The sequence below is a fragment of the Dromiciops gliroides genome, chromosome 1 (genome assembly GCF_019393635.1).
Source record: "Dromiciops gliroides isolate mDroGli1 chromosome 1, mDroGli1.pri, whole genome shotgun sequence".
In the NCBI taxonomy this organism is placed as follows: Eukaryota; Metazoa; Chordata; class Mammalia; order Microbiotheria; family Microbiotheriidae; genus Dromiciops; species Dromiciops gliroides.
The window spans coordinates 588,128,067-588,152,720 of record NC_057861.1 but is presented as its reverse complement, the minus strand read 5'-3'; the positions used below and the strand labels follow the sequence as shown (position 1 = coordinate 588,152,720).

Sequence of the window (24,654 nt, the reverse complement as noted above, 5' to 3'; positions counted from 1 at the left end):
TTGAGGAATAAAAGAGATTGGTCAGGTGGCAAGAGTAAGGAATAACTGGTAGGGAAGGGAGAAGGATACACTCCACCTCAGGAAAATAGTAAGAGAGGCCTCTGAGACACTGAGTGGACCAGCCAGTTGGAAGAACTTGAAGGAGAGTATCACAGGACAAGCAAGGCTTGATAAGTTGTTAATGGAATGTTGAAGGCAACTCTTGAATTTAGTGAGATCACAGATACGTTTTGAGTATCCAGTTATCACTAGGACTTTGTTGTTGTTGTTTGCCCTTTGATTTGAGAGGGTGGAGGGTGGGTATCAGAGAACTTCTACAAAATTTTTCATTTGTGCAGGGTTCCCATCCAGCTAATCTCCTGGACTTTTTCTTTGTCTTCAATAACTCATCTTCCTGCAAGATTTCATCAACTCAAACTCATACTTCCTCAGTACTCCTCGGCCCTGGGAACTCTCCCTCTGGAGAGGGGTGAAGGTGAACATCAGAGATCTCCTTTCACATCATAATTTCCCATCAGTTGCATCATGCCACCATGGCCACTACCTTTCCCTCCCCCCCTTTAGGTTCTTTTTAGTGTTTTTATGTGTTGTCTTCCCATTGGATTAGAGCTTCTTGAGGGCAGGAAATGTCTTTCACCTTTCTTTGTATCCCTAGTGCTTAGCAAAGTAATGCTTGTTGGTGGTTGTTTATTGTTTCAGTCATGTCTGACTCTTTGTGATTCCATTTGCGGTTTTCTTGGCAAAGATACTGTATTTTCTTCAACTTATTTCATAGATGAGGAAACTGAGGCACACAGTTATGTGACTTGTCCAGTGTCATACAGCTAGTAAGTTTCTGATGCCAGATTTGAATTAAGATCTTACCAATTCCAGGCCTGAAATTCTATCCACTTCACCACCTAGCTGCCCTAGCTGGACATAAGTACTTAGTAAATGTTTATTGACTATTGACTGTGTGGACAGGACAGACAAGTCCCAAACTCCTTTGAATGATTACAGATTTCTTTTAGGAGGTTCTGGCAGTGTCCTGGAGCTTGGTATAGTCAGCACAGGGACATCTGCAAATAGCAGCATCTGGAAGGCCTCGCCATCCGTAGGGAACACTTCCTCTACTTCCCTGGCCTCTGCTTGGGATTTCTTTCATCACTGTGTGGAAATTTATTTTGATTTTGGGGGGCCCCTACCTTTAGGCTGAGAATTAGAAAGCCTTAGGCCCTCAGGGGTCTCTCCCCCTCCTCCTCAGCTTCAGCTGAGCGAAAAAGCCCCGTGGGCTATACAAGACCGCCAGGTCAGACAACTGGGGGGGGAAAAAAGCCCCCAGCTCCCTCAACCTGAGCGGAGCTATCTGAAAGATCCTGGACAGCCTGTGCTGAGGCACGAGCTGCTCGAGCACCCCCCCCCCCCCACCAGCTGCAGCCCTGGCTGGTGGATTAGTTTGGTCTGTGGGGGCGCAGGAAGCCCCGAGATTTGAGTGGAGAGAAGAAAAGGAGGGGTGTGTGTGTGTGTGTGTGTGGGGGGGACCCGGGAGTTAGATTAGGAGGAATCTGTCAGGGGGGACGAGACGAACAGTAACGAAAAAAGAAAGAGCGAGGAGGACTAGATAGAGAGACAACGGAGGAGAGTTCGGTTTGGAAAAGGAGAGACAGGGCTGACAAGGTTACAGGCCTTATTACAAACCAGGGAAAGTGTAATGTGCCCTGAGGGCCGGAGGCGGCTAAGGCCCTTATTGTATTCAAGAAGTTCAAGGAGCAGCAGGTGGAAGAGATGCAGTGGAAAGAGACCACAGGAAAGCAGTCAGGTTGTACACTTTATTTCCCTGTATTCTTAATTTTAAATAGTATCTCATAAAATAAACCCTGCTTTGATTATTTAGTTAAGAGGCTTCTTAATATTTTGCTTATTAACTTGGGAATGGAGCAGTATGGTGGAACGTTATAAATGGCCCACATTAAATTAACGAAGTCGATAGCCAAATAGTCAACAGTCTCCAGATTAGTCCTCCACTCAGATTAGTCATCAGAAGATCAGTCCCCCCAAAATTAGGCCCAGTAAAGTCAAAAATATTTTACATTTGATTGGCGACCCCGATGGGACTTACGGCCCAATTATAATTTTTCTAAATTTATCATTTTTTCATATAATCATAATTTTTCATAATCCAATTATATATATTTTTTCCAGGTTAGTTATAGTTATTAATAATTAATTTTTTGACAACTGTCGTAAATATCTTTGCTGAACCTGCAGCTCCTGCTGTTGGTCTCCCCCATTGAGCAGTTTATCTCTGTTAGATGTTCCCAGAAATCTTGATGTATGGATGGGAGGACACTTCACAGGAAAAGGACATTATAGGTATTTCATTTGAATCAATTGCTTTTTCTTCATCAACAAACAATAAGTACAGTGGAATCTTATAATCTCTATATTCTTCATTTAATTACGAGATGGTAAAAATTTGGTGCATTGTTGAATATTGCTTGTGAAAGCCTACTTTTCCAACCTCCTAATACCATCATCATGGATGTCTTGACTTGTACATAGATGACTCTCATAAAGATATAGATATAGGTTAATGGTTATTGTTGTTTCCTCTATCACCTTATTTTGGGTATTAACAAGGTCCAAGATTTTTGTTTTTATGCCTTTGGCATCTTCCTCTCTTTCAGATACCTCAATTATTTAGTACACGCAATACTCTTTTTTTTTGGGGGGGGGGTTGAGCAATTGGGTGGTTAAGTGACTTGTCCAGGGTCACACAGCTAGTAATTGTTAAGTGTCTGAGGCTGGATTTGAACTCAGGTCCTCCTGAATCCAGCCTGGGTGCTCTATCCACAGTGCCACCTAACTGCCCCTCAATACTCTTACCATTGTATATACTCTAGACAGATCTCTTGTGGTCAAGTCTTGCTGTTTTCTCATCTTTATTAAGTAGGTACTAGGGATACGAAGACTTAAAAAAAAATCCATAATCCCTGACCAAGGAAATTATATTCTACTTGTGAAGTATCCTATATACATATAAGTATGTATAAAATATATACAAATCAGAGAGTTAGTAAGACATTTATTAAGTACCTACTATATGCCAGACATGATTGCTAAACTCTGGGGATAAAAAAAGAGACAGAAGGACAATCCCTCTCCTCAGGACCTCACAATCTAATGGGGGAGACAAAAAGCAAACAGATATATGCAAACAAGCTACATACAAGAAAAATAGGCATTAGCAGCTTGGGGTGTCAGTGACATCATGTAGAAGGTAGTACTTGAGCTGAACTTTGAAGGAAACTAGGGATTCTGACATGTGGAGGTGAGAAGGAATGCATTCCAGGTGTAGAAGACAGTCTGTGTAAACTCAAGGAGAAGCGGTATCAAACGTTCTATGTGAAAGACAGCAAGTTGTCAGTTTCACTGGGCCAAAAGTGTACGTGAAGGAGAGAAATGTGTATTCTAAACAAAAAAAATAGGTTGTGGGTAGGTAGTGAAAAGGACTTTAAAAGCTGAACAGAGTTTATATTTTATGATAGAGGCAGTATGAAGCTATTAGAGCTTCTTTGGCAGATGAGTGACAGTCATATCTGTGCTTTTAAAATATTAGTCTGGCAGTGTGGAGTATTGATTAGAGAGGAAAGCAATATGAGGCAGGGGGGCCAGGTAGAACTAGACTTAGTCAAAGATAATGAGGGTCTAGCTAATGATAACTTATAGGCAGATGCATGAGACAGCTGGGATGAGTCCAAGGAATACCAAACTGGGTTGAGAAGAAAGAGAAGTTAGTAAGACTGATTAGTTTGGGGGCAGCTAGGTGGCGCAGTGGATAGAGCACCAGCCCTGGAATCAGGAGTACCTGAGTCAAATCCGGCCTCAGACACTTAATACTTACTAGCTGTGTGACCTTAGGCAAGTCACTTAACCCCAATTGCCTTCACTTAAAAAAAAAAAAAAGAATGATTAGTTTGGATAAAGGTAAAGGAGAAAGATAAAACACGGACTTGTTTTCTAGCTGCAACTATGACTTTATTTTTTTTTTGAGATGGAGGGAATTGGACTATATTTTAAAATCCATTAAGTATACTATCTTTACATGTAACGAAAAAAAATACTTATTAATTTAAAAAAATCCATTAAGTATGTTGAAATTGCTTTATTACTCCGACCTTCTAACTTGCAGGCAGGACCTAAAATTTTACAGTAGCAACACTAGGGCCATATTATAAATAAATCTTTAAGTAGGTTAAAAAAACCAAAACACATTTTGGATCTGTTTGGATTCCATAGAAAATGCCGGCGCCAAGTTTATTAGCTTTTTTTTTAAACTGAAAGGGATGTCAGAAGTCAATCTAGTCTAATTCCCTCATTTTACAAATAGGAAATTAAGGCCTACAGAGGTTAAATGACTTGCCAAAGGTCACATACGGAAAATATTAGAGACAGAATTTGAATCCTCTGATTCCAGAGACAGTGATCTTTCTACTATGTGCTGCTTATCCAGTGCTTTAGTGTTTCCATGTCTAAAATGGGTCTTCTTATCCAGATTCCCTTTGTTAATATAACTTATATAATTCTCTCTCTTTTCTTTGGGGGGGAGTTATACTTCTCTTAAAACAGAGTAATTGAGTATCTTTTCCTTTTGGTCCCTAGTTTATGTAAATAATCCTTTTATGTACTTTAGAGTTGTAGGTTTTGCAGTAGGCTTCTGTTTTTTGGAGTCCATTGGTTCTAGACTCCAGAAATGTCAATGATCTACTATTCTAATTAGGTCTGATTTTCAAACTTTACATTTCTATAAAGTTTGTGTTTATTTATAATGTAATTAATTACTTATATTTGAAGTACTGTGATGGATATTTATTAAGCATTTGTTGTATTCCAGACACTGTGCTAGGCACTGAGGATTTAATAAAAAATACCACAATTCCTGCTCTCAAAGAGCTTACATTCTATTTGGAGAGACACCGTGTGTGTGTGTGTGTGTGTGTGTGTGTGTGTGTACATACACACACAAATATATGTGTATATATACATATATGTATATAAGTATATACAAAATATATACAAAAATGTTTAAAATTATTTTGGAGGAGAAGGCACTAGCAATTGGAGGGATCGATAAAGGCTTTATGTAAACTAAAGGCTCATAATCTTTTTTATATCAAACTTTTTGGGGAGTTTAGTGAACCCTTTTCAAAATAATGTATTTTTTTAATTAAATTTTTCAATCCACAAAAGTCCCATCTTTTCTTCTTCCCTCTTCCCCTACGTTCAATTGAGAAAGCATGAAATACAAACCTCCTGTTACAAACATGTATAGTCTAGAGAAAAAAGAATTTCAATCTGTATTCTGAATCCATTACCTTCCCTATAAAAGAGGTGGGTAGCATATTTCATTATGGTTGGTCATTGCTTTGATCAGACTTCCTAAATCTTTCAAAATTGTCTTTCTTTACAGTATTGTAGATATTGCATCAGTTGTTCTCCTGGCTTTGCTTGCTTCACTTTGTATTAGTTCAGACAAGTTTTGCTTTCCAGAAATTCTTTTCAGCAGTACACTAATGGTACCAACATGTGTCATTTTTCCTTTGTGGTAAACTCTGCAAATCTGAGAAGTGTGAGGTGGTGCCTTAGAGTTGTTTTAATTTGCATTTCTCTAATATTATTAATTTAGAGCTTTTTTTATGTGGTTATTGATAGCTTAGATTTTTTCTCTGATAAAAATGCCTATTCATAGCCTTTGATCATTATAAATTGGGGAAAGACTCTTATCTTAGAAATTTGAATCAGTTCCCTGTATATCTTAAATGTATACACATAGGTGTGTATACATCTTTTTTTTTTTTTTAAGCGAGGCAGTAAGGGTTGTGATTTGCCCAGGGTCACTCACAGGGCTAGCAAGTGTCAAGTGTCTGAGGCAGGATTTGAACTCAGATCCTCCTGAATCCAGGGCTGGTGCTTTATCCACCGCACCACCTAGCTGCCCTCGTATACATCTTTTAAGCTATACCTACATATGTAAGATTTCTCTTTATAAAAGAAATTTGCTACAAAGAGTTTTGTCTCCTTATTTACCCTTCTAATTTTTCTCCATGGGTTTTGATTGTGCAAAACCTTTTAACATTTTATACAGAACATTACTGTTTATTGTGCTCACACATAGGTTCAGGCCTTAGAGAAAACTTGAACCACCATAAGATTCTGACAAGGCTTCTTTTGGGATTAATTACATCAGAGTGGACAGATAAAATATTCATTTACATATTGAAATCTTGTATAGTCATCTTTGGCAATAAAAGTTAAAGAAAAGAAAGCTACAAAATTCCATACTTCCTTCAGTGTAATAGAAGTTGAACAAATTTAGTTAAACACAGTCATAATCTCATATATCCCTAAGGAACAAACATCGTCAAACAATAGCATAGGTAAACTGAGTCAGTTTACAGATTAAACTATATTTAGAGGGTTCATAAACAGGCTCATTGAGAGGGAAGATTTACACATCACCAAGATAACCAAGATGACTTGGAAGCAGCAGGGAAATCCTTCCTTGATCACTTAGCCAGGGGAGCTAACAACTAAATATGTTGGCTCCTCTTTGGCTTCTATCTGAGTCTATCCTTATTCATGAGGCAGAATTTTGGTCAGGTAAGGTCAATATTATAACAGACTTTTCATTAACCATAATTTGCAGGATGAATGGCTCAGAGTCCTGAATTAGTAAAAGGAAATTTTAAAAGTCACATAACATTTTGTTAATTTTTTTTGTTGTTTATGTGCTTATGTTCAAGGTCTCTTGAATTTTCTTCTTCCTCAGATCTTTAGTAATTTCTGCCTTTTTCCCTCCCCTAATTTTCCTCTTCAGTTTCTGACCCTGTCCCATCTGATGGTGGTTTCTTGATGACAGGATCTCAGAGCATCTCAGCCTCCTCCCATGTCGGGCAATTCACAGTTCAGCCGCAGAGGTCTCTGTCCCAAGTGACTTTTGTGTGGTCAGAATTGGCCCCAGCTGGATGTTGTGCTCTTTTCATCAGGCTTAGTGGAGTGCTGCAACCTCCCAGCACACACAATTAGTGCACACATACTCACACACAGCTGTCCTCTTTTTCGTTCCTTGGTTTTCTGGCCTATCACCAGCGGGTCTTGTGCTGATTGTTATAGTCTAGGATTGTCCAAGGTAGCAGTGCTTTGTTGATGCTACAAGGTCATCTTCGGCCTGCAGAAGTACTTCAGGATTGTCTACCCTGGCCCTGGTAGTTGAGGGCTTGTGGTGCTTTGGGTTGTGACAAACTTCCACAGTTTGGACCTGGGGTCTCCACGGCACTGGAAAGGAGAGAGGGATAAGGCAGTGAGTTTTCTTTTAAGTCCTTTTGTTCTTGGATCTGCTAGTGGCTGCAGGTAGCCTGGGAGATGGGAGAGGAGAGCTGCTGAGTGAGCTCAGGGGCAGTGAGCTCATGAGTTTTTTTGTTTTTAACTTTCTTTTGGATTCGGAATGTCCTTGACCATGAAATAGCTGAAATTGCTTTATCTTTGGTTTATAATTTCTGTTTTGAAAGAGCTTGAGAGAGCCTAGGGATCAGAGAAAATTCTAGCACTCCATCTTTTTGCTCATGGGGAAAGATCATTGTTTTTAAATGCATAGAATAAAGGACATAAGCTTATGAAGGAAACCAGTTATATTGAAAAATGGTTGTTGGAATATATTTTTTTAAGTTTCTATGACTTGAAAGTTATGAACTTTCAATGTAGAAACTGGTGTACTGAATTTTGGAGGATCAAGGGATTCAAATTGGCAGAGGTGAGAAGGGGAGTATATTTCAGGTATGGATTGTGGGATAGCCAGTGCAAAGGCATAGGAGATGGGAAGAGCAACATTGTTGTGAGGAACAGTCAACTGGCTAGAATGTAACATGGCAGAAGGGAAGTAATGCTGGAAGGAAGCAGCAAGATTGAAAAGGTAGCATGGCTACACATCATCTTATGCCTGTGCTATTGCAATAGCTTGCTGCTTGGTTTCCCTGTCTCAAGATTTACCCCACTCCAGTTCATCCTCCACTCACCTGTCAAATTGATCTACCTAAAGAGCAAGTTTCACTGTCATCCTTCCTGGAACTCTCTACCTCTGCATCTCTCCTCCTGGTTTCTTTCATAGCTCATCTAAAGTTCCACGTTCTGCAAGAAACCTTTCCAGATGCCCCTTAAAGTTAGGGCCTTCCCTCTGTTGATTTATCTCCAAATAATCCTGTAATTATCTCGGTTGTACATAATTGTTTTCAAGCTGTCTCGTTAGACTGAGCTCCTTGAAAACAGTTGTTTTCTTTTGCTTTTTTGTATTTTTCAGTGCTTAGCACATTTCCGGCACATAGTAGATCTTACATTGTGTTAAAAACCTCAGTGAGAGGGCTTTATAGTTTAGACAATAAGAACTATTGGAATTTGTGTAGGGGAGGAATGAGACCTGTGTTTTGAAAAATTACTTTAGCAGCTGTGTTTGTGTGTGTATGTGTGTGTGTGTGTGTGTTGCATGCAGTGCATGCACATGTGTTTATTCTATTTTTATTGACATGCTGGTATTTGGTGGGTTTCTTTCAGGATAAGAAAGTATGGGTTCTTCCAACTTTGAGTGTATTATTTGTTCAATTTACTTACTGGATGGGAAACTTCTAGGACACATTAATACTAATAACTTTTCCAATTTTGTTCAATTTGTACTATTTTTCTTTTAATGACTTAAATTTGTAAACTTGAAGAAAAATATTCCCTTTAAAAAAACCACTATTGTATGTGTAGTGAAAAACTCCCTTCATAGTCACATGTACTACATGTAACCTAGTGCTTTGGAGTTTATATGTAACACGCTGAATGCTCCTTTATATTGTCCTACCTCTCCATTTGGAAAAAAACCAGGAAAGCCAATGAATTGAAGGAGTAGATTGATTGACATGGGCAACTGCATAGTCTTGAGCCTGTTGATCTGAACTCCACGATTGCTCTTAAGATGAAGTACTGAATGACTGTTTACTATCTTTCTCTAGTTACTTTTGTTGTTTCTTATTGAGGATGCTTTCAAAGTAGAATTTCTGATTGACTCAATTCCAGAGCATGTATTTTTGTGATCCTTGCATTTGAAATGTATGTGTGGTACTGAAGCTTTCAGATTGGAGAAATGGACAAAGTTTAATATGTTTCATCATGATAAGCATTATTCCTTATCTAGAGAAAAAGGTGTCTCAAATTTTTTAGATCTTTAATTCCAAGTTTTGTAGTCTTTTTTTTTTTTTTTAAATTCAGGGCAATGAGGATTAAGTACTTGCCCAGGATCACACAGCTAGTAGTGTCAAGTGTTCCAAGGTCAGATTTGAACTCAGGTCCTCCTGAATCCAGGGCTGATGCTTTATCCACTATGTCACCTAGCTGCCCCATAAGTTTTGTAGTCTTACTATAAAGTGTGGATGTCCCAAATCCTGGTTTTCATGTTTTCTGATGTTGGAATAGATAACAATTTATGTAAGAGTGGAGCCAAAAGCACATGGTATCAGGAGTAAAGCTTTGGTTAGTATTGATTTTAGATAATGAAATTTATTTAGGTTTACAGAAAGAAGAAAAATCTCCCAGATTTCAGGTCACTTAACATACTACTTCAAAGTAAAATTTAGGGGGCAGCTATGTGGCGCAGTGGATAAAGCACTGGCCCTTGGATTCAGGAGGACCTGAGTTCAAATCCAGCTTCAGATACTTGACACTTACTAGCTGTGTGACACTGGACAAGTCACTTAACCCATATTGCTCTGCCCCCCCCCAAAAAAAAATAATAGTAAATACCCTCTCCAAATTAATCCTTTTGTTCCTCCATTCATTCAACTGTAGGTAGATATAAAAATGCCTGTTTTAATGAGTGTTATCTTTTTTCTAATTGTAGGATTTCTGCTGTCATTGTATGATATTAATCTATAACACAGATGATTAAACTTTCAGGGCTCCTCTACTAAAATAATTAATACAATTCTTTTAGGTTTGGTATTATAGAAAGCAGTGTTGAAATATTTAAAAGTAGTACATGTAACTTGTAAGGAGTGCTTTAACTGTATGTATTTGGAATGCAGTTGCATGATAAAGTGAATTAATTATCTTTATTCCCATGGTGATATTGAGTGCTGAGAAAGAAGTTGCCATAACAAATGTTTTTGGGTCCCCCCCCCTTTTTCAACCTTTTTTAATCAACAGAAATTCAAAAATAGATGGTAGGAGATTTCAATAAAAGAAATCAGTTTCTTGTAGAAGGGGAATATGATGATTTGACATTGGCATTTGTTCCTTAGCTGAATGTTTCTTTTGTTTTTGGTTCTAATTGTTTCATTGAACCACTGCTTCCAAATGCTTAGGAATACTGTTGTGATGGTTCTAATGACCATGGGCCACATTCTGTGCATTTTCTTTTTTCAAGCTTTAAAATAGGCCTTTAATTCATTATTCTCTGAAGTATTTTCATTGCAAAATTATTATAATAATTGTTATGACTATTTTTCACTGAGACTATTCATGCAAAGGGAAGACTTGTAAGCATCTAAGAAATAAACTGATTTTTCTACTGAACTTTACCAAATTCTGATCTCCTCCTTGAAGTTTTGTTTTGTTTTTTCGGGGCAGTGAGGGTTAAATGACTTGCCCAGGGTCACACAGCTAGTAAGCGCCAAGTGTCTTGAGGCCAGATTTGAACTCAGGTCCTCATGAATCCAGGGCCAGTGCTTTATCCACTGCGCCACCAGCTACCCACTTCCTTGAAGTTTTCTAGCTATGATGGTCTATATTGATCTTTCTCCTTCTTAAATTCTTATATTACTGTATTGTCTGTTCCATTTTGGATTATTTTCTGCCCTGTATTATTTCGTTCCTTTCATATGTCCTTCTTACTTTCCCAGTAAGAATATCACCTCCTTGGGGACCGAAACTGTATCTTCAACTTCTTTTTCTATCCTACACTTTACTCTAATAGTATTGGGCATCCAATTAATACATATTTGTGGAATTAAAATGTGCATAAGTATTTTAAATCTGAATGAGAATATCTCTCTCCTCCCCCCCCCCCCAAAGTTAGAGAAAGCATTATTGTTTAGGGAATAAGCAACTTATGAAAAAAAAACAGGAAACTAGGAAATTTTTCTCTTGAACATTAGTTACATCTAAAATTTTTAAATGGATATGATACAGTTGTAGATGGAGGATAGGTGTGAAATTACAAGTATTTTTCTTTATTGCACAATGAAATTCAAATGTGATTAAAATGCATAAAAGTGTATATATGTGTTTTGAGGTTTTTTCTCTGAGAGGCAGAATGATGTAGTGAGGTCTGCCCCAGTTCTGAATCTGTGATCCTTTTGGTCCTTTGCAAGATCACTTGCACAGAGGTCTGTCTTTATATTTTACATAGTTTGATAAGCATGGATATTCCCTCACGAATGCAATCCTCATATGCTATACTAGGCAATCTGTATGAATTAATGTAGCCTTTTAGTATTTATCACCTAGTAGCCAGCCTTGTGTGATATACCTTCCCAGTCTTAGGAAGGTATATCAATGACATAGACCTTTGCAAGCTCCCTACTTGAAAGTGTTCCAGTTTGAAGCTGGAACTTGTACCTGCCAGAGATTGTTGTGCTCTACTGGTGTAAAAGTATTACCTCCATACTACAAAGAAGTAGGATTTTTGTAGAGGATTTCTATTTTAGGAAGTTCTAAATCATATGTTCTTTTTCTGTTGACAATGAAGATGGCAATATCTGCGCTTCTCATGAGTCATCTTCCCTCTTGGTGTGGTTTTCAATCCAGAGGATACAGCAATCAGGAACATTACAGTGATCTGAAGAATGCTCTGGAAAAGTTGTTACTTGGAATCCAGTAGAATAAATTGTGGCATTACTGCCTGGCCAGGCATCTAGTGCTTGCATGAACTAGGTTGAGGTTTAGTAGAAGGCAGCACATTGAAAATGGAATTACATAGTTTGATAAGCATGGGTAAAACCTCTATTAGAGGTTTTAGGTTAGACCTTTGGCTCTGCCTCTTAGGGTCAATGTGACCTAGTGCAGGTTACTTAACTCTTCTGAGCCTCAGTTTGCTTATCTTGTAAAATTAGATGCTTGGTCTAGTGAATCTCCAACCAAGGACCCTTCCAGAGTCTCCTGTGAGATTTTTATTCCATGCTTAGTGAGAAATGGTGTTTACTTTGAACAGGCAGGTGTAGCAAAGCCATCTGAAACATATATAGCTCATTGGTGTTATTGTTGGAATCATATTATTAAAAGCTGAACCAGACTGATTTCTTTTGTCCTTTTCTCTTTTTCTTCCTCCTAGATATTTGTATCATGTTTTGACCAAAAACACCACAGTAACAGAACAAAATCGCAATTTACTTGTGGAGACTATACGTTCCATCACGGAGATTCTCATTTGGGGGGATCAGAATGACAGCTCTGTATTCGAGTAAGGACTTTGGCTTTTTTCTTTCTCTATTTTTGGGAACATTTTTCAAAATTTATGCCATACACTGTCCCTAGGGACATTGGGATTGAGGTCTAGATTTTCTTTGCATGTTTGTATATGGCTTATGTCATTGTTGCTACAATGAAGCTTAGCATGTAAATTTAAAAAGAACATATAAAAGACATAAAGCGGGGGCGGCTAGGTGGCGCAGCGGATAAAGCACCGGCCCTGGATTCAGGAGTACCTGAGTTCAAATCCGGCCTCAGACACTTGACACTTACTAGCTGTGTGACCCTGGGCAAGTCACTTAACCCCCATTGCCCTGCAAAAAAAAAAAAAAAGACATAAAGCTCTGAAGCCTTTAGAAATCTCAATGGAATCTGGATAATTTATTCCCTAAACAATATCTAATGATTTTTCTGAAGGTGTGAGAAAATCCTCCTCCACTTAGATTTAAAATGAGATAAATTTGAATGCCATCTTTAAGAGAAATAAGGAATATTCTGAAAAATTCTACATGCTTATCCAGCTCTTTGGTTAAATCACAAAGGCAAAATTGCTGTTGGAAGAGCCTAATCTACACTCCTTTAAAATGAAGCCAGTTTGATGCTGCTGTTGGATGCCAAGAGAAAAATGTGATGGATTCAAAAGAGATTTTGTTTAGGAGTATAACCAAATTTCTCTTGGGCTGTATTGGAAAAGATTTTAAAAGAGAATTTGGAAAAGGTTATCCTTAATGTCTGACTCATGGAAATTTTCTCACCTTAGAAGAATCCAAATCTAACAAATAAATGATGGTTTATATAATCTGAAGAGAAGTAAGAACATGGGCTTCTTGACTTTCTGTTGATGTCTCAGTAAACAAACATTCAGATAATTTAGATCAAGTGAATAACATTTCTCATCAGTCTTCAGACTTGAAAATTATACCTAAAGATCCATCAGTAACATCTGAATTTTGCCAACAACTGTAGTCTTAAAAAGCTGCAGTCTTCAAAAGATGTCAGGGATGTAGGGAAATGTCTTAGTAAAGACAAATACTAAAGTAAAATATTAAGGAGATGAATTTAAGTGGGAAGTAGTATTTATTGGTTTTATAATTGTAAGTGACTTCCCACTCATATAGCAGGTGGAGTACATTTCCTATCCTGCCAAATTCTACTTTAGTGCTTCTTAGAATAGATCATTTGTTTCCATGTCCTTTGTAGTGACCTAGAAGGGATGCATTTTATTGACTTTATAATCACCTGTTCCTTAGATGTTCATTAAGTACAAAAATGAAGAGCTTTTCAAATGTCATTTATCTCTCTTATACAGGAAGACATTTTTCTTCATTTTGTACTTATGGTTGGGGGTGTGAATCATAATCATCTACTGTGTACTATGAAGTATATATGATTTGAATAGTGTGAGTATAAAAAATGAATCACTAATTCTAATTATATCCTAGCTTTTTCCTGGAGAAGAATATGTTTGTTTTCTTCTTGAACATCCTGCGTCAGAAATCTGGTCGTTATGTCTGTGTTCAGCTGCTACAAACTTTGAACATCCTTTTTGAGAATATCAGTCATGAGACCTCACTCTGTAAGGCTGCTTTTTTTTTTTTTTAACCCTTTGACTCTATTTGCTAAGCAATTTACATCTGGAGCTTGCAATTTAAAATAGATTATCTTTTAAAGTTAAGCAAAATAAGACAATTGTTTGGCTAGGAAATTTATCTGGCACTAAAAGCCATTCATTACTTCTGAATAATTATTTTGCATTCTATTTAAATATCTATCTTTTGAAATCTTCTAGTAAGCATGTGGACTAGTAAATTCTATCTGAATGTAAGCCGATTTGGTAATATAGACCAAAGCTTCTTAAACTGTGGGTCCAGGGGCAGCTAGGTGGCGCAGTGGATAAGCACCAGCCCTGGAGTCAGGAGTACCTGAGTTCAAATCCGGGCCTCGGACACTTGACACTTACCAGCTGTGTGACCTTGGGCAAGTCACTTAACCCCAATTGCCTGCCTTAAAAAAAAAACAAAACTGTGGGTCCAGACTCCATATGGGGTCATGTAACTGAATGGGGGGGTTTGAGAAAAACTCGGCAACAGTAAAAAGTTATGCATAGCTATATACCTGGATCGTGTAAAACTTTCTTGGACAAAAAGGGGTCTAGAGTAGAAAAAGTTTAAGAAGCCTTGATCTAGACAGAGTCCTCAGCTCACAAACAAATTGTGTTACAAACACAAAGATGACTATAAAAGTCATTAAGGGGGTGTTGATGGTAGGACCATCAGAGAAACAGGAAAGTTGGGAGGAGGGGTATGTTTTGGGAGAAAGACATCCTTGGTTTCAGGTGCCAGTAGGGTAGCCAATTTGCCTAGCAGGCAGTTTGAAATGTAGGACTGGAGCTCAGGAAAGCAGTTGGAGCTGGCCAAATCCATGTATGCTTCATCTTCATAGAGGCGTTAACTTATGGGGTGGGAATAGACTATTCGATCTATAATAATATAATAGAATATTCGATCTATCTTAAGAAGGAAACTGCCAAGCACCAGCTTTCAAAACTGTATCTTGGTCAACAGTATTTTTATTTGGGGTTTTTCATGATTAACACTGCAGTGATACTAGTTTTAATTACATTGGAATTTCAGCTAGATTATCCATTAAGTAGACTTTGTAGCCATCTTGGACTTTTCTGTTTCCTTGGCCCTCTGGGTCCAGTCAGTTTTCAAGTCTTGTCAGTATTTCCTCTTCGACCTTTAGCATCTATTCCTTCCTTTCCATGCATACTGTCAGTACCTTAATTTAGGTCCTTCATTACCTCCTGGCTGGGCTATTGACGCAGCTTCCTAACTGCCAGCTAATCTTTTAAAATCACAGGTCTGGTCATGTTGTTTCCATACTCTGAAACTTCTAGTGGCTTCCTTTCCCTATAGGATAGAATAGGAGCTCCAAGGAGGCTCCAGGGTGGGATCTAAGGTCTTGATGTGAATGGTTAGAAAAGGAAGAACAAGAAGGAGGAGGAGAAGGGAAGGGTATAAAGGTGAGGGGGATATGTGTGTGTGTGTGTGTGTGTGTGTGTGTGTGTATGTGTATGTGTACATATGAAAAAGAAATAGTTTAGTTTTTTTTAAAAACACGGTTTGTCTTCTTATCCTTCTGAGAAGAAAGTAAAAGAAGTATTGATAAAGAATCAGAATCATAGACTACTAAGCTGTTTAGTCAAACCTTTGCATGAACAGGAATCCCCTACAACATACCTGACAAGCGGTCACTCAAGCTTTGCTTGAAGGCCTCTCTTGAAACGGAGAGAGACACGACAGTGTTTTATGCTAGCCACAGCTTGTCTGAAATGCCCTGAGTAGGTAGTATCTGTCAGTAATTTTATATGAATGGGAGAGTCTCAAGTTGATTAATTTTAATTTCTTCATTTTGCTTCTGGTTTTGAGAGCTCAAATAGCCAGCTTGACAATCAGCCCTACCTAAAACATTACCAATGTTGTGGATGGCCTGGGGGATATTAGTGTCTGTAGGGTTTTAGACTAAACTAGACAGGGAGCTGGATCTGTTTACAAATGTACCAGTCTAGTTGAATAGATAATTAATAATAGCATTTTGAAAACAATTATGAGGAGGATAGGTAAGGATGAACTTCATTCTTATCAGTTATGTTAATCATTACTGCTCACCTGGCTCCCTCCTCTCTTTGGAGAAGGGGCACAGTCTAACCAGATGGCATTAGTAATGATGAGAAGTCATTTAACTTCTCTAAACTGTAGTTTCCTTACCTCCAAATTGAGGATAATATGTTATTTAGAAATCTGTTTTGGGAAATAGTCGTGGGAAGCCTCAAATAAAAATATACTTACTCTCTTTGGTATTTCACTAATTTTTGTTAATTTGTTTCTCTTTACAAAGTTCCATCCTCAACATTGGGTGAGATTTCAAGATAAGACAGTTCCTCCCCCTAATGGTGTTTATAACCTAGTTGAAGGGAGTATAGTCCATTCACAAATATAATATAAAATATACCATAATGATGGTTAAGGGAGTTACAGACATGTATGGGGAATGATGAATAATCCATTTGTTCAAGTTTAGACTTTATATATGTCAAGTTTATAGGATTTAGCACAATATTAAGCTACTTTAAAAAGGGATGTTTCTGTTAAAGCTGAGAAAGTGAAAATGTTATTCACAAAAACTGGAGAATTTGGTGCTCATATATAACTTCATATTTGTGAAAATGCCAGTGTATTCTCACGGCTATATATCCCTTCTGCCCTGCCCTGCCTCCCCCCCCCCCAATTCCCTGGGCCAAAGTTTTAGTTTTTCATTGTAGATGCTTCTCTGGTTTTTGAGAAAGGCATTCAGATTTGTTAGGGAATTGTCCTTGAATAAGTAGGATCAAAGAAATAAAGTTGATTAAAATGTTAAACTGTTCACTTGCTTTATGCCTAAAATAGGGATGGGGAACCATGGTCATATAATTTATCTACTTTGTTTCTCTATATTCACTTAATGTGAATAGTACCAGTGTGAATTAACATGTAACTTTTGGCTTTTTTTTTTGTCCCCAGATTATTTACTCTCTAATAACTATGTAAATTCTATCATTGTCCATAAATTTGACTTTTCTGATGAGGAGATTATGGCATATTATATATCATTCTTAAAAACACTTTCATTAAAACTCAACAATCATACCGTTCATTTCTTTTACAATGAGGTAAGTAGTAGCTATTGAAACAATTTTTTTGAAAGCTATATTATGAATATATATATATATATATATATATATATATATATATGGCTTCAGCCTAGTATTATTTCAAGATATGTATCTATTTAAACAAGTATACCATTCTACTTTAAGTAGCCTGCGGTAGTGCACCATGGCATGGGTAATTTAAAAGTAATTCAATAAGTAATAAAAAAGTAATTTTTATTTGGTTTTGGGATGTTTGGTTTTTCCAGTAGATTTACCTTTTTATTTTTAGTGTAAAAATTACTTTGGATTCCTTGAACACATTCTGATTGATGTGAGAAGTACTCAAAAGTATATTAGATGACAGGGAAAAGTCTACTTGGGCTTTAAATTTTGCTAGGCATTAGCCACAAAGTAAATTATGCAAGTAAGGGTAATTTGAGGATCAGACTGTTAATAGTGTCTGAAAACCTGTAGAAATGAAACCATGACATCTTGAGCCTTATTTTTCCCCTTCTTATTAGTGTAAAGTGGGCGCATGTAAATAGAGATTGTAATGGACAGAATCTTTTCTATACATGCATATGGTACCTGGATGGGGTGAAGCATAGCTCTTATTACAAAGTCTAAAATGGGGCTTCTCTGTAGATCTCTCTAGTTCTCACAAGCTTAAAGTAAATAACTTTATTCTTAAGTGTAACATTAGGAATATCAGTTCAAATGTGTGGCTTATTTTGTTAATTCAGCAAATATTAAGTGAGTGGTTGCTATGTACAGTGCATTGTACTAAGCTCAGAAGAGAGAGAAATAAATAAGACATGATCTCTTGCCCTAAGGTACTTAAATTCCAGTAGGGGAACTGTTATTGTCCTAGTTTGGATTTAAGATTATGTATATATGAAATATTTTAGCTTTCACATGACCACTTTCCCTTCTATATAAAGAACTATTGGGGAGGGAATGACCACAAGAGGGCAGTAAGGTCATTGTTAGTGTTTCCTTCTGAGTTATTTTTCTCCTAGACTTTGATTATATAGTATAGGAGATAAGGTTGAGTTCTTTAGTGAATTGCCAGGGTGGGGAGAGCCCTTCTTGATGTTTTAACATTTTTTGCATGCTGTTTATGTTTTAGCACACAAATGACTTTGCCCTGTACACAGAAGCCATTAAATTTTTTAATCACCCTGAAAGCATGGTCAGGATTGCTGTAAGAACCATAACTTTAAATGTTTATAAAGGTAAGTTGTCATGTATTTTTTCATATAGTACTTGCTTCCTAACTTGGTAGTGGATTCTAACTTACGTTTCTGTGCCTTTCTTTATTTCAAGGCTAAACTACCAATTTATTCTAAACAGAGTACAGAAATGACATGCCTAAATGAAGGTGTCTTTTACAATCATTACAGACTTAACTAGTTTCTTATGCATATTTGCAATGCTATTTTATGTGCTGTGCATAAGAGTGGACAAATTAGATATATACCATGATAAATTAGAAGTAATTATATAGGAAGAATATGTTCTATCTAAGATTTTGAGTAGATGTTTGTTGAGAAAGGAAAGGTTTTTTTTTTTTTCTAAAATGTATTCTTTTGGTTTTGCATGTGAAATGTGAGAGGCAGTTTGGCACAGTGGATAGAGAACTGGCCTCAGAGCCAGGAAGACCTGAATTCAAGTCCCTCCTCTGACACATCCTGGCTGTGTGACCTTGGGCAAGTCACTGAACCTGTCAGTACTCAAGGCAACTAAAACTATGAGTTGCAGGGAAGGTGCTGGCCTGAATTAGGGAACCATTGAAATCACAGCCCACAGCTTTACTTGTGTAAAATATAGAACTTAAGTTATACAAGCCCCTTTCTTTAATGCATAAAGTCATTTTCATCTTCATGACCAGGAGAGGGCAGCATAATATTATATTAGTGAGGACATGCAGCATGCAACACTAATATACTACTTCTTGTCCAAGATGTTGTAACGTGGAATATTGCATCTAAGAATGAATAACAGCTTTCCCTGTATATTTCTATACTGCCCCAAATACTGAGTATATGTACATTAACTTCCCTAACTGGAAAAAGGTCATCTTAGTGGCAGGCCCTTTGAGGCTTTCTGCCCAAAGGTACTGTTTCAGTGTGATAGTGTTATTTTTGCTTTTGTCAATAGAAGCCACACTGTTAGACACTGTAGTTATATCTACATTTTTTCAGATACCAAAGGTTTTGAACATTGCATATTGGAAATTGTTCATTAAGATGATGTTCTAATTAAAATTTGCACTATAGTTTTTGTATTAGAATGTATTAAATTTTAGAGTTTCTCCAAATAATGAATTTGAGAAATGCATTAGTTAATTCTGAGGCAGTAGTTTCTTGCTTTCTGGTTTGCACTTGTTCTTTTCTAACCTGTATCTTTTAGTTTAGATGCTTCCTGCTTTAGCTATTTATCCCTTTGGGCGGATGTCTCACCATCCCAGTTCCTAATCCTGTTAACTGTTGTCTGTTCTTTGCCCTTCCTTCAATGATGATTCCTGTGTTCCTTATTGCAGTGTCATGTAAGTTATTAACCACTCTTGGTTTTCAGCATTCTTGCTTTATTCTTACATGTAAATAAAAAATTGCTTGAAAATGATATCATTTTCTCCTTTAGTCTAGCTAAACTTGCTACCTTTAGATTGATATGGAAAAAGCCCTTTACTATGTGCTATTAGTATTCAACCAGATTAATTTGTCATGTTACTGTAAAATGCCATAATAATTTAAACAAAAGCATCATGATTAAGATAAACATTTTCAACTAAGTCCCCAAAAGATTTAGAATGTTAATGCTAACTTTTCCTTCCTTGAAATTTTCTTTGGAAAATTGATTTCTTTTCTTTTGTAAACTTTCTCAGTGGATAACCAGGCCATGCTGCACTACATCAGAGATAAAACTGCAGTCCCTTATTTCTCCAATTTGGTCTGGTTCATTGGAAGTCATGTGATTGAATTGGATAACTGTGTCCAGACTGATGAAGAGTAAGTAACTTTCATCTGGTCTTTATTAGCTAAAATTATCACTTCTTGAATAATTCCATTTTCATTGGGAGTAGGGCAGATTACTACAGATGAGTTTCCTTATATAGTCATGAGTAGCATATTCTTTTTTTTTTTTTTGCAGGGCAATGAGGGTTAAGTGACTTTCCCAGGGTCACACAGCTAGTAAGTGTCAAGTGTCTGAGGCCAGATTTGAACTCAGGTCCTCCTGAATCCAGGGCTGGTGTTTTATCCACTGTGCTACCTAGCTGCCCCACATAGTAGCATATTCTTTTTTTTTTTTTTTTTTGGTGAGGCAACTGGGGCTAAGTGACTTGCCCAGGGTCACACAGCTAGTAAGTGTTAAAATGTCTGAGGCCGGACCTGAACCCAGGTACTCCTGACTCCAGAGCTGGTGCTCTATCCACTGCACCACCTAGCTGCCCCAGTAGCATATTCTTAAAAGTAATTCTCCTGCTATTCTAAGGTGTCCATTTTTGGTAGCCTCTTTGGATCATTACAAAATTCTCTGAGGACAGTTGTAGTTTTTTTCAATAGCAAAAAATGCTTCCTGGGATGGGGCTTGGGTTAGATTGTAAGGGAGGGGAGAGGATGAGTAAGGGATAATCCAATAGTTTGTATTGTGGCTTAGCAAAAAAGTTGCACCACTCCATACTTCACCCTCATTCCATGGACATTGGATTCAAGTTTGAAATAGTTCTTTTTCTTTTACAGACATAGGAATAGAGGAAAACTGAGTGACTTGGTAGCAGAACATCTTGACCATCTGCATTACCTCAATGACATCCTTATCATCAATTGTGAATTCCTAAATGATGTACTCACAGACCACTTACTCAATAGGCTTTTTCTGCCTCTTTATGTATATTCACTGGTAAATCAGGACAAGGTGAGTTTGGGGTTTAATGGAGATGTCATTATGACAAAGATATTTTTAAAAACATATTCAAAAGGAGCAGCTGCCTTGTTTTGGTCAGAGGTGCAAGAGTCCTAGTGCCTGGCATAGATTACAAAAATTGAGATAATTTCCCTTTTCTCTTCTTTCCTTGTGATTATTCTTTTTAGACGACTGTAAACCAGTTAATGCAAATGGATCATTGATATCAGAAGAAAATTTGAAGCCTTCATTTCATTTTTTTTACTTTTGTGCATTTCTCACATGAGGTTCTGATTACATGTAGCATACCTATATAGCTATAGGCAGTAACTGATCTGGAACAAATTCCGTAGAAAGAACAGATAATTTCTTAAGTAATTAAAATACATTGCAAATGTGAATACACACTGATGTTTGAAGAAGTACTGAATAAATATCCTGACAAATGGCATGACAGCCTATGTCCTGCTCGATGTTGGCCTCGTTTTAGGACATCTTTGAACATGCTTAACTATTTAAAATATGGAGAAACCCTTTTTAGGGTCAGTCCCAGGAGACCAGTATAGTTTAAGGGCCAGTCTGCTGTCTTGATCTGGGATTGAGGTCAGTTTTAGATATAGGCTAATTGACCTGTGAATCCATTTTATTACATATAGAGCTTTACTAGAACTAATTAGCATTCTGGGTCTAGGGATGACTATGATCTATGTAAGGGAATCTCTTTGGCCATTTCTGATCTGGACCCTTGGGACTTGGATCATATTAACTGGAGAGGGTTGGGGGAGGAAGAACTTGAGGTCAAAGATACTGGGCATTTAGTCCATTGTATGTGATATTAGAAAACAGGAAAAAAAAAACCCCAGCAGGGCATATGATTTTAAGATATAATAGTCTATAAATTATTTTTTCTAAGGAGTATACCTATACTTTTCCTTTAGGGAAGGATTATAAGATTTTGATTTTAAATAAGAGAGACAGACAGAAAATTAAAACCATTAAAGTACTAATGAGATCCAGGTGAAACCAGCTTGAGAGAACGTCCACATTTTCTACCTAAAACATTCATCTTTGCTTCTTATACTTTGAAAGTTGCCTTACAGGAATTGGGCACCACAAGAGTCCTTTCAAGTAAGCCTGCTTTTCTACTAGAGCAGCTGTTTGAAATTAACATTCCAGAGAAAATTGAATTCTTTTTTCTGAGGTCTTGGACCTTAATTTTTCATTAATGAAGAGGATTTTAAGATGGAAAATGACATATTTGTAAATAGTGTTATGTGAGATTATATCAATGATTTATTTTATGAAGAACAGTTTTATATGAATGGGGGGAGGGTGATGTAGAAGAGAACTAATGAATTATTTAGGGTTTGTTGTTTACAATAATTACTTTAGTACTCTTTATTTTTCAGCATTTGTATGACTTTGAAATATTTTCTTCTCATCTTTTTCTCCCACTCTTTTTTTCCCCCAGGGAGGAGAACGTCCAAAAATAAGCCTTCCGGTTTCTCTCTATCTTCTGTCTCAGGTATGTTTGTTTAGCTCCATTGTGTTACTGGAATATGTCAGAACTTTTCAGCTGATTTATTTTAAGTGGTGCCTTAGGGAATCTTCTTTGCCTTCAAACTTCAAATAGCCATTATATGTCATCTTCTCCCCTTTTTTGGTTCTTACTCTTAAGTAATATCTCTGAAAGGAAATTAAAAGACAAAATGTGAATTGGGGAAAAATATTTTAATTTTTATTTATTTAAATTTATTTTATAAAGGTGCAAAATCCAGAGTCCATAAAGAACAGATACAAGTATATTTATAATACACACACACACACACACACACACACACACACATAACTGTTAAAGCATGATAAAACATGATAAAGCATTTTCAGAGGAGGAAATGCATACTATTAATAACCACATGAAATATACCTGTACTCCCTAATAATCAGAGAAATGTAAATCAGGACAATGTGAGAATATCACCTTACCTAGAATGGCAAAAATAGCAAAAAAAATTCCCTGTTGGCTAGAATGCAGGGAAAATGTTGGTGGGGCTATCAACTGGTGAAATGTTTTGGAGAACAATATGGTAATGTACAATGAGTCATAAAACGAGTTATGCTTTTTGACTGGGTGATTACAGTGCTGGGACTTTATCCTAAAAATGACTTGTATACCATCTACTATAGGTTCCTTGTTTTACATAATAAAGAAACTGAAGTCCAGAAAATTTGAGTGACTTGTCCATAGTCATATAGCTAGTAAATAGCAGAGTTTGGATGGAAATGAGGGCCCTCAGACTCTTGTTTTTGTTTTGTTTTGTTTTTGTGGGGTAATGAGGGTTAAGTGAGGTGAGGGGGCAGAGCATTCTAGGCATGTAGGATAGATAGGTCAAAGGCACAGAGATGAGAGATAGTGGAGCATGATCAAGGAACTGAAAATAGGCTAGATTTTAGAGTGCATGACGGAGAGTAAAGTGTAAGAATAACAATAATACATAGCATTTATGTAGCATTGGTGGGGGGGCAGGGCAATGAGAGATAAGTGACTTGCCCAGGATCACACAGCTAGTAAGTGTCAAGTGTCTGAGGCTGGATTTGAACTCAGGTCCTCCTGACTCCAGGGCCGGTGCTCTATTCACTGTGCCACCTAGCTGCCCCCTTTTATTTATTTATTTATTTGTTTGTTTGTTTGTTTGTTTGTTTGTTTGTGACTGAAGAATGGCTGAACACATTGTGGCATGTTAACGTAAGAAATATTATTGGTAACAGAAAAAAAATACCAATAAATGTGAAGTACACAAGGAATTATGGAAAGACAAAGTGATGAAAATTGATATTAGTAGACCCATAACTATACATTAACCACAAATACGTTAAAACATCAACTAACAAAAACAGTAAAAAAGAGCAGACTTCAGACTGGAAAGAGATACAGTACATTAGTTACCTTTAAATGCTAAGGGTTTTATGGAAAATTTCACTCTTTAGTTTGTATATCTTTGTGTTTTGTTTTGTTTTTTCGTGAGGCAATGAGGGTTAAGTGACTTGCCCAGGGTCATACAGCTAGTGAGTGTCAAGTGTCTGAGGCTGGATTTGAACTCAGGTCTTCCTGAATGCAGGGCTGGTGCTTTATCCATTGTGCCATCTAGCTGCCCCCAGTTTGTATGTTTTTTTAAAAATAATTTTGCTAATAATTATTTATAGTAAAATAATAAATTTAAATGGCATTAGAAAATATGATTCTTTTCCAGTGATAGGTAGGATGGGTGTTATCTACCATGTTCATAATGACAAAAATAAGCTTCAAATAAGATGAAAAGGGCACCGAGGTGGTGCAGTGGATAAAGCACCAGCCCTGGCTTCAGGAGGACCTGAGTTCAAATCCAGCCTCAGACACTTAACACTCAGTAGCTGTGTGACCCTGGGCAAGTCACTTAACCCCCATTGCCCCGCAGAAACAAAAGAAAACAAAAGCAAAAAAACCAAATAAGATGAAAACCAAAACTACACTTGTGCATTCATAGGAACATAGGTTTTGGAGTTGGGAGAGACTTAGGAGAACATTTAATCCAACTCTC

The 24,654-nt window shown here is 37.1% G+C and overlaps 1 protein-coding gene across 7 annotated transcripts in view; it reads left to right on the top strand.

The window, feature by feature from the left end:
- Window positions 1-24,654, top strand: part of CLEC16A (C-type lectin domain containing 16A) — a 235,123-nt gene that overhangs the window by 5,184 nt on the left and 205,285 nt on the right. For all 7 annotated transcript variants that reach the window (XM_043972793.1, XM_043972785.1, XM_043972809.1 and 4 more), the window contains exons 2-8: window positions 12,341-12,469; window positions 13,920-14,053; window positions 17,040-17,188; window positions 18,300-18,405; window positions 20,058-20,181; window positions 20,914-21,088; window positions 22,548-22,601. In XM_043972793.1, coding sequence (XP_043828728.1) covers window positions 12,341-12,469; window positions 13,920-14,053; window positions 17,040-17,188; window positions 18,300-18,405; window positions 20,058-20,181; window positions 20,914-21,088; window positions 22,548-22,601 — 871 coding nt within the window. The remainder of the gene's footprint in view (window positions 1-12,340; window positions 12,470-13,919; window positions 14,054-17,039; window positions 17,189-18,299; window positions 18,406-20,057; window positions 20,182-20,913; window positions 21,089-22,547; window positions 22,602-24,654) is intronic.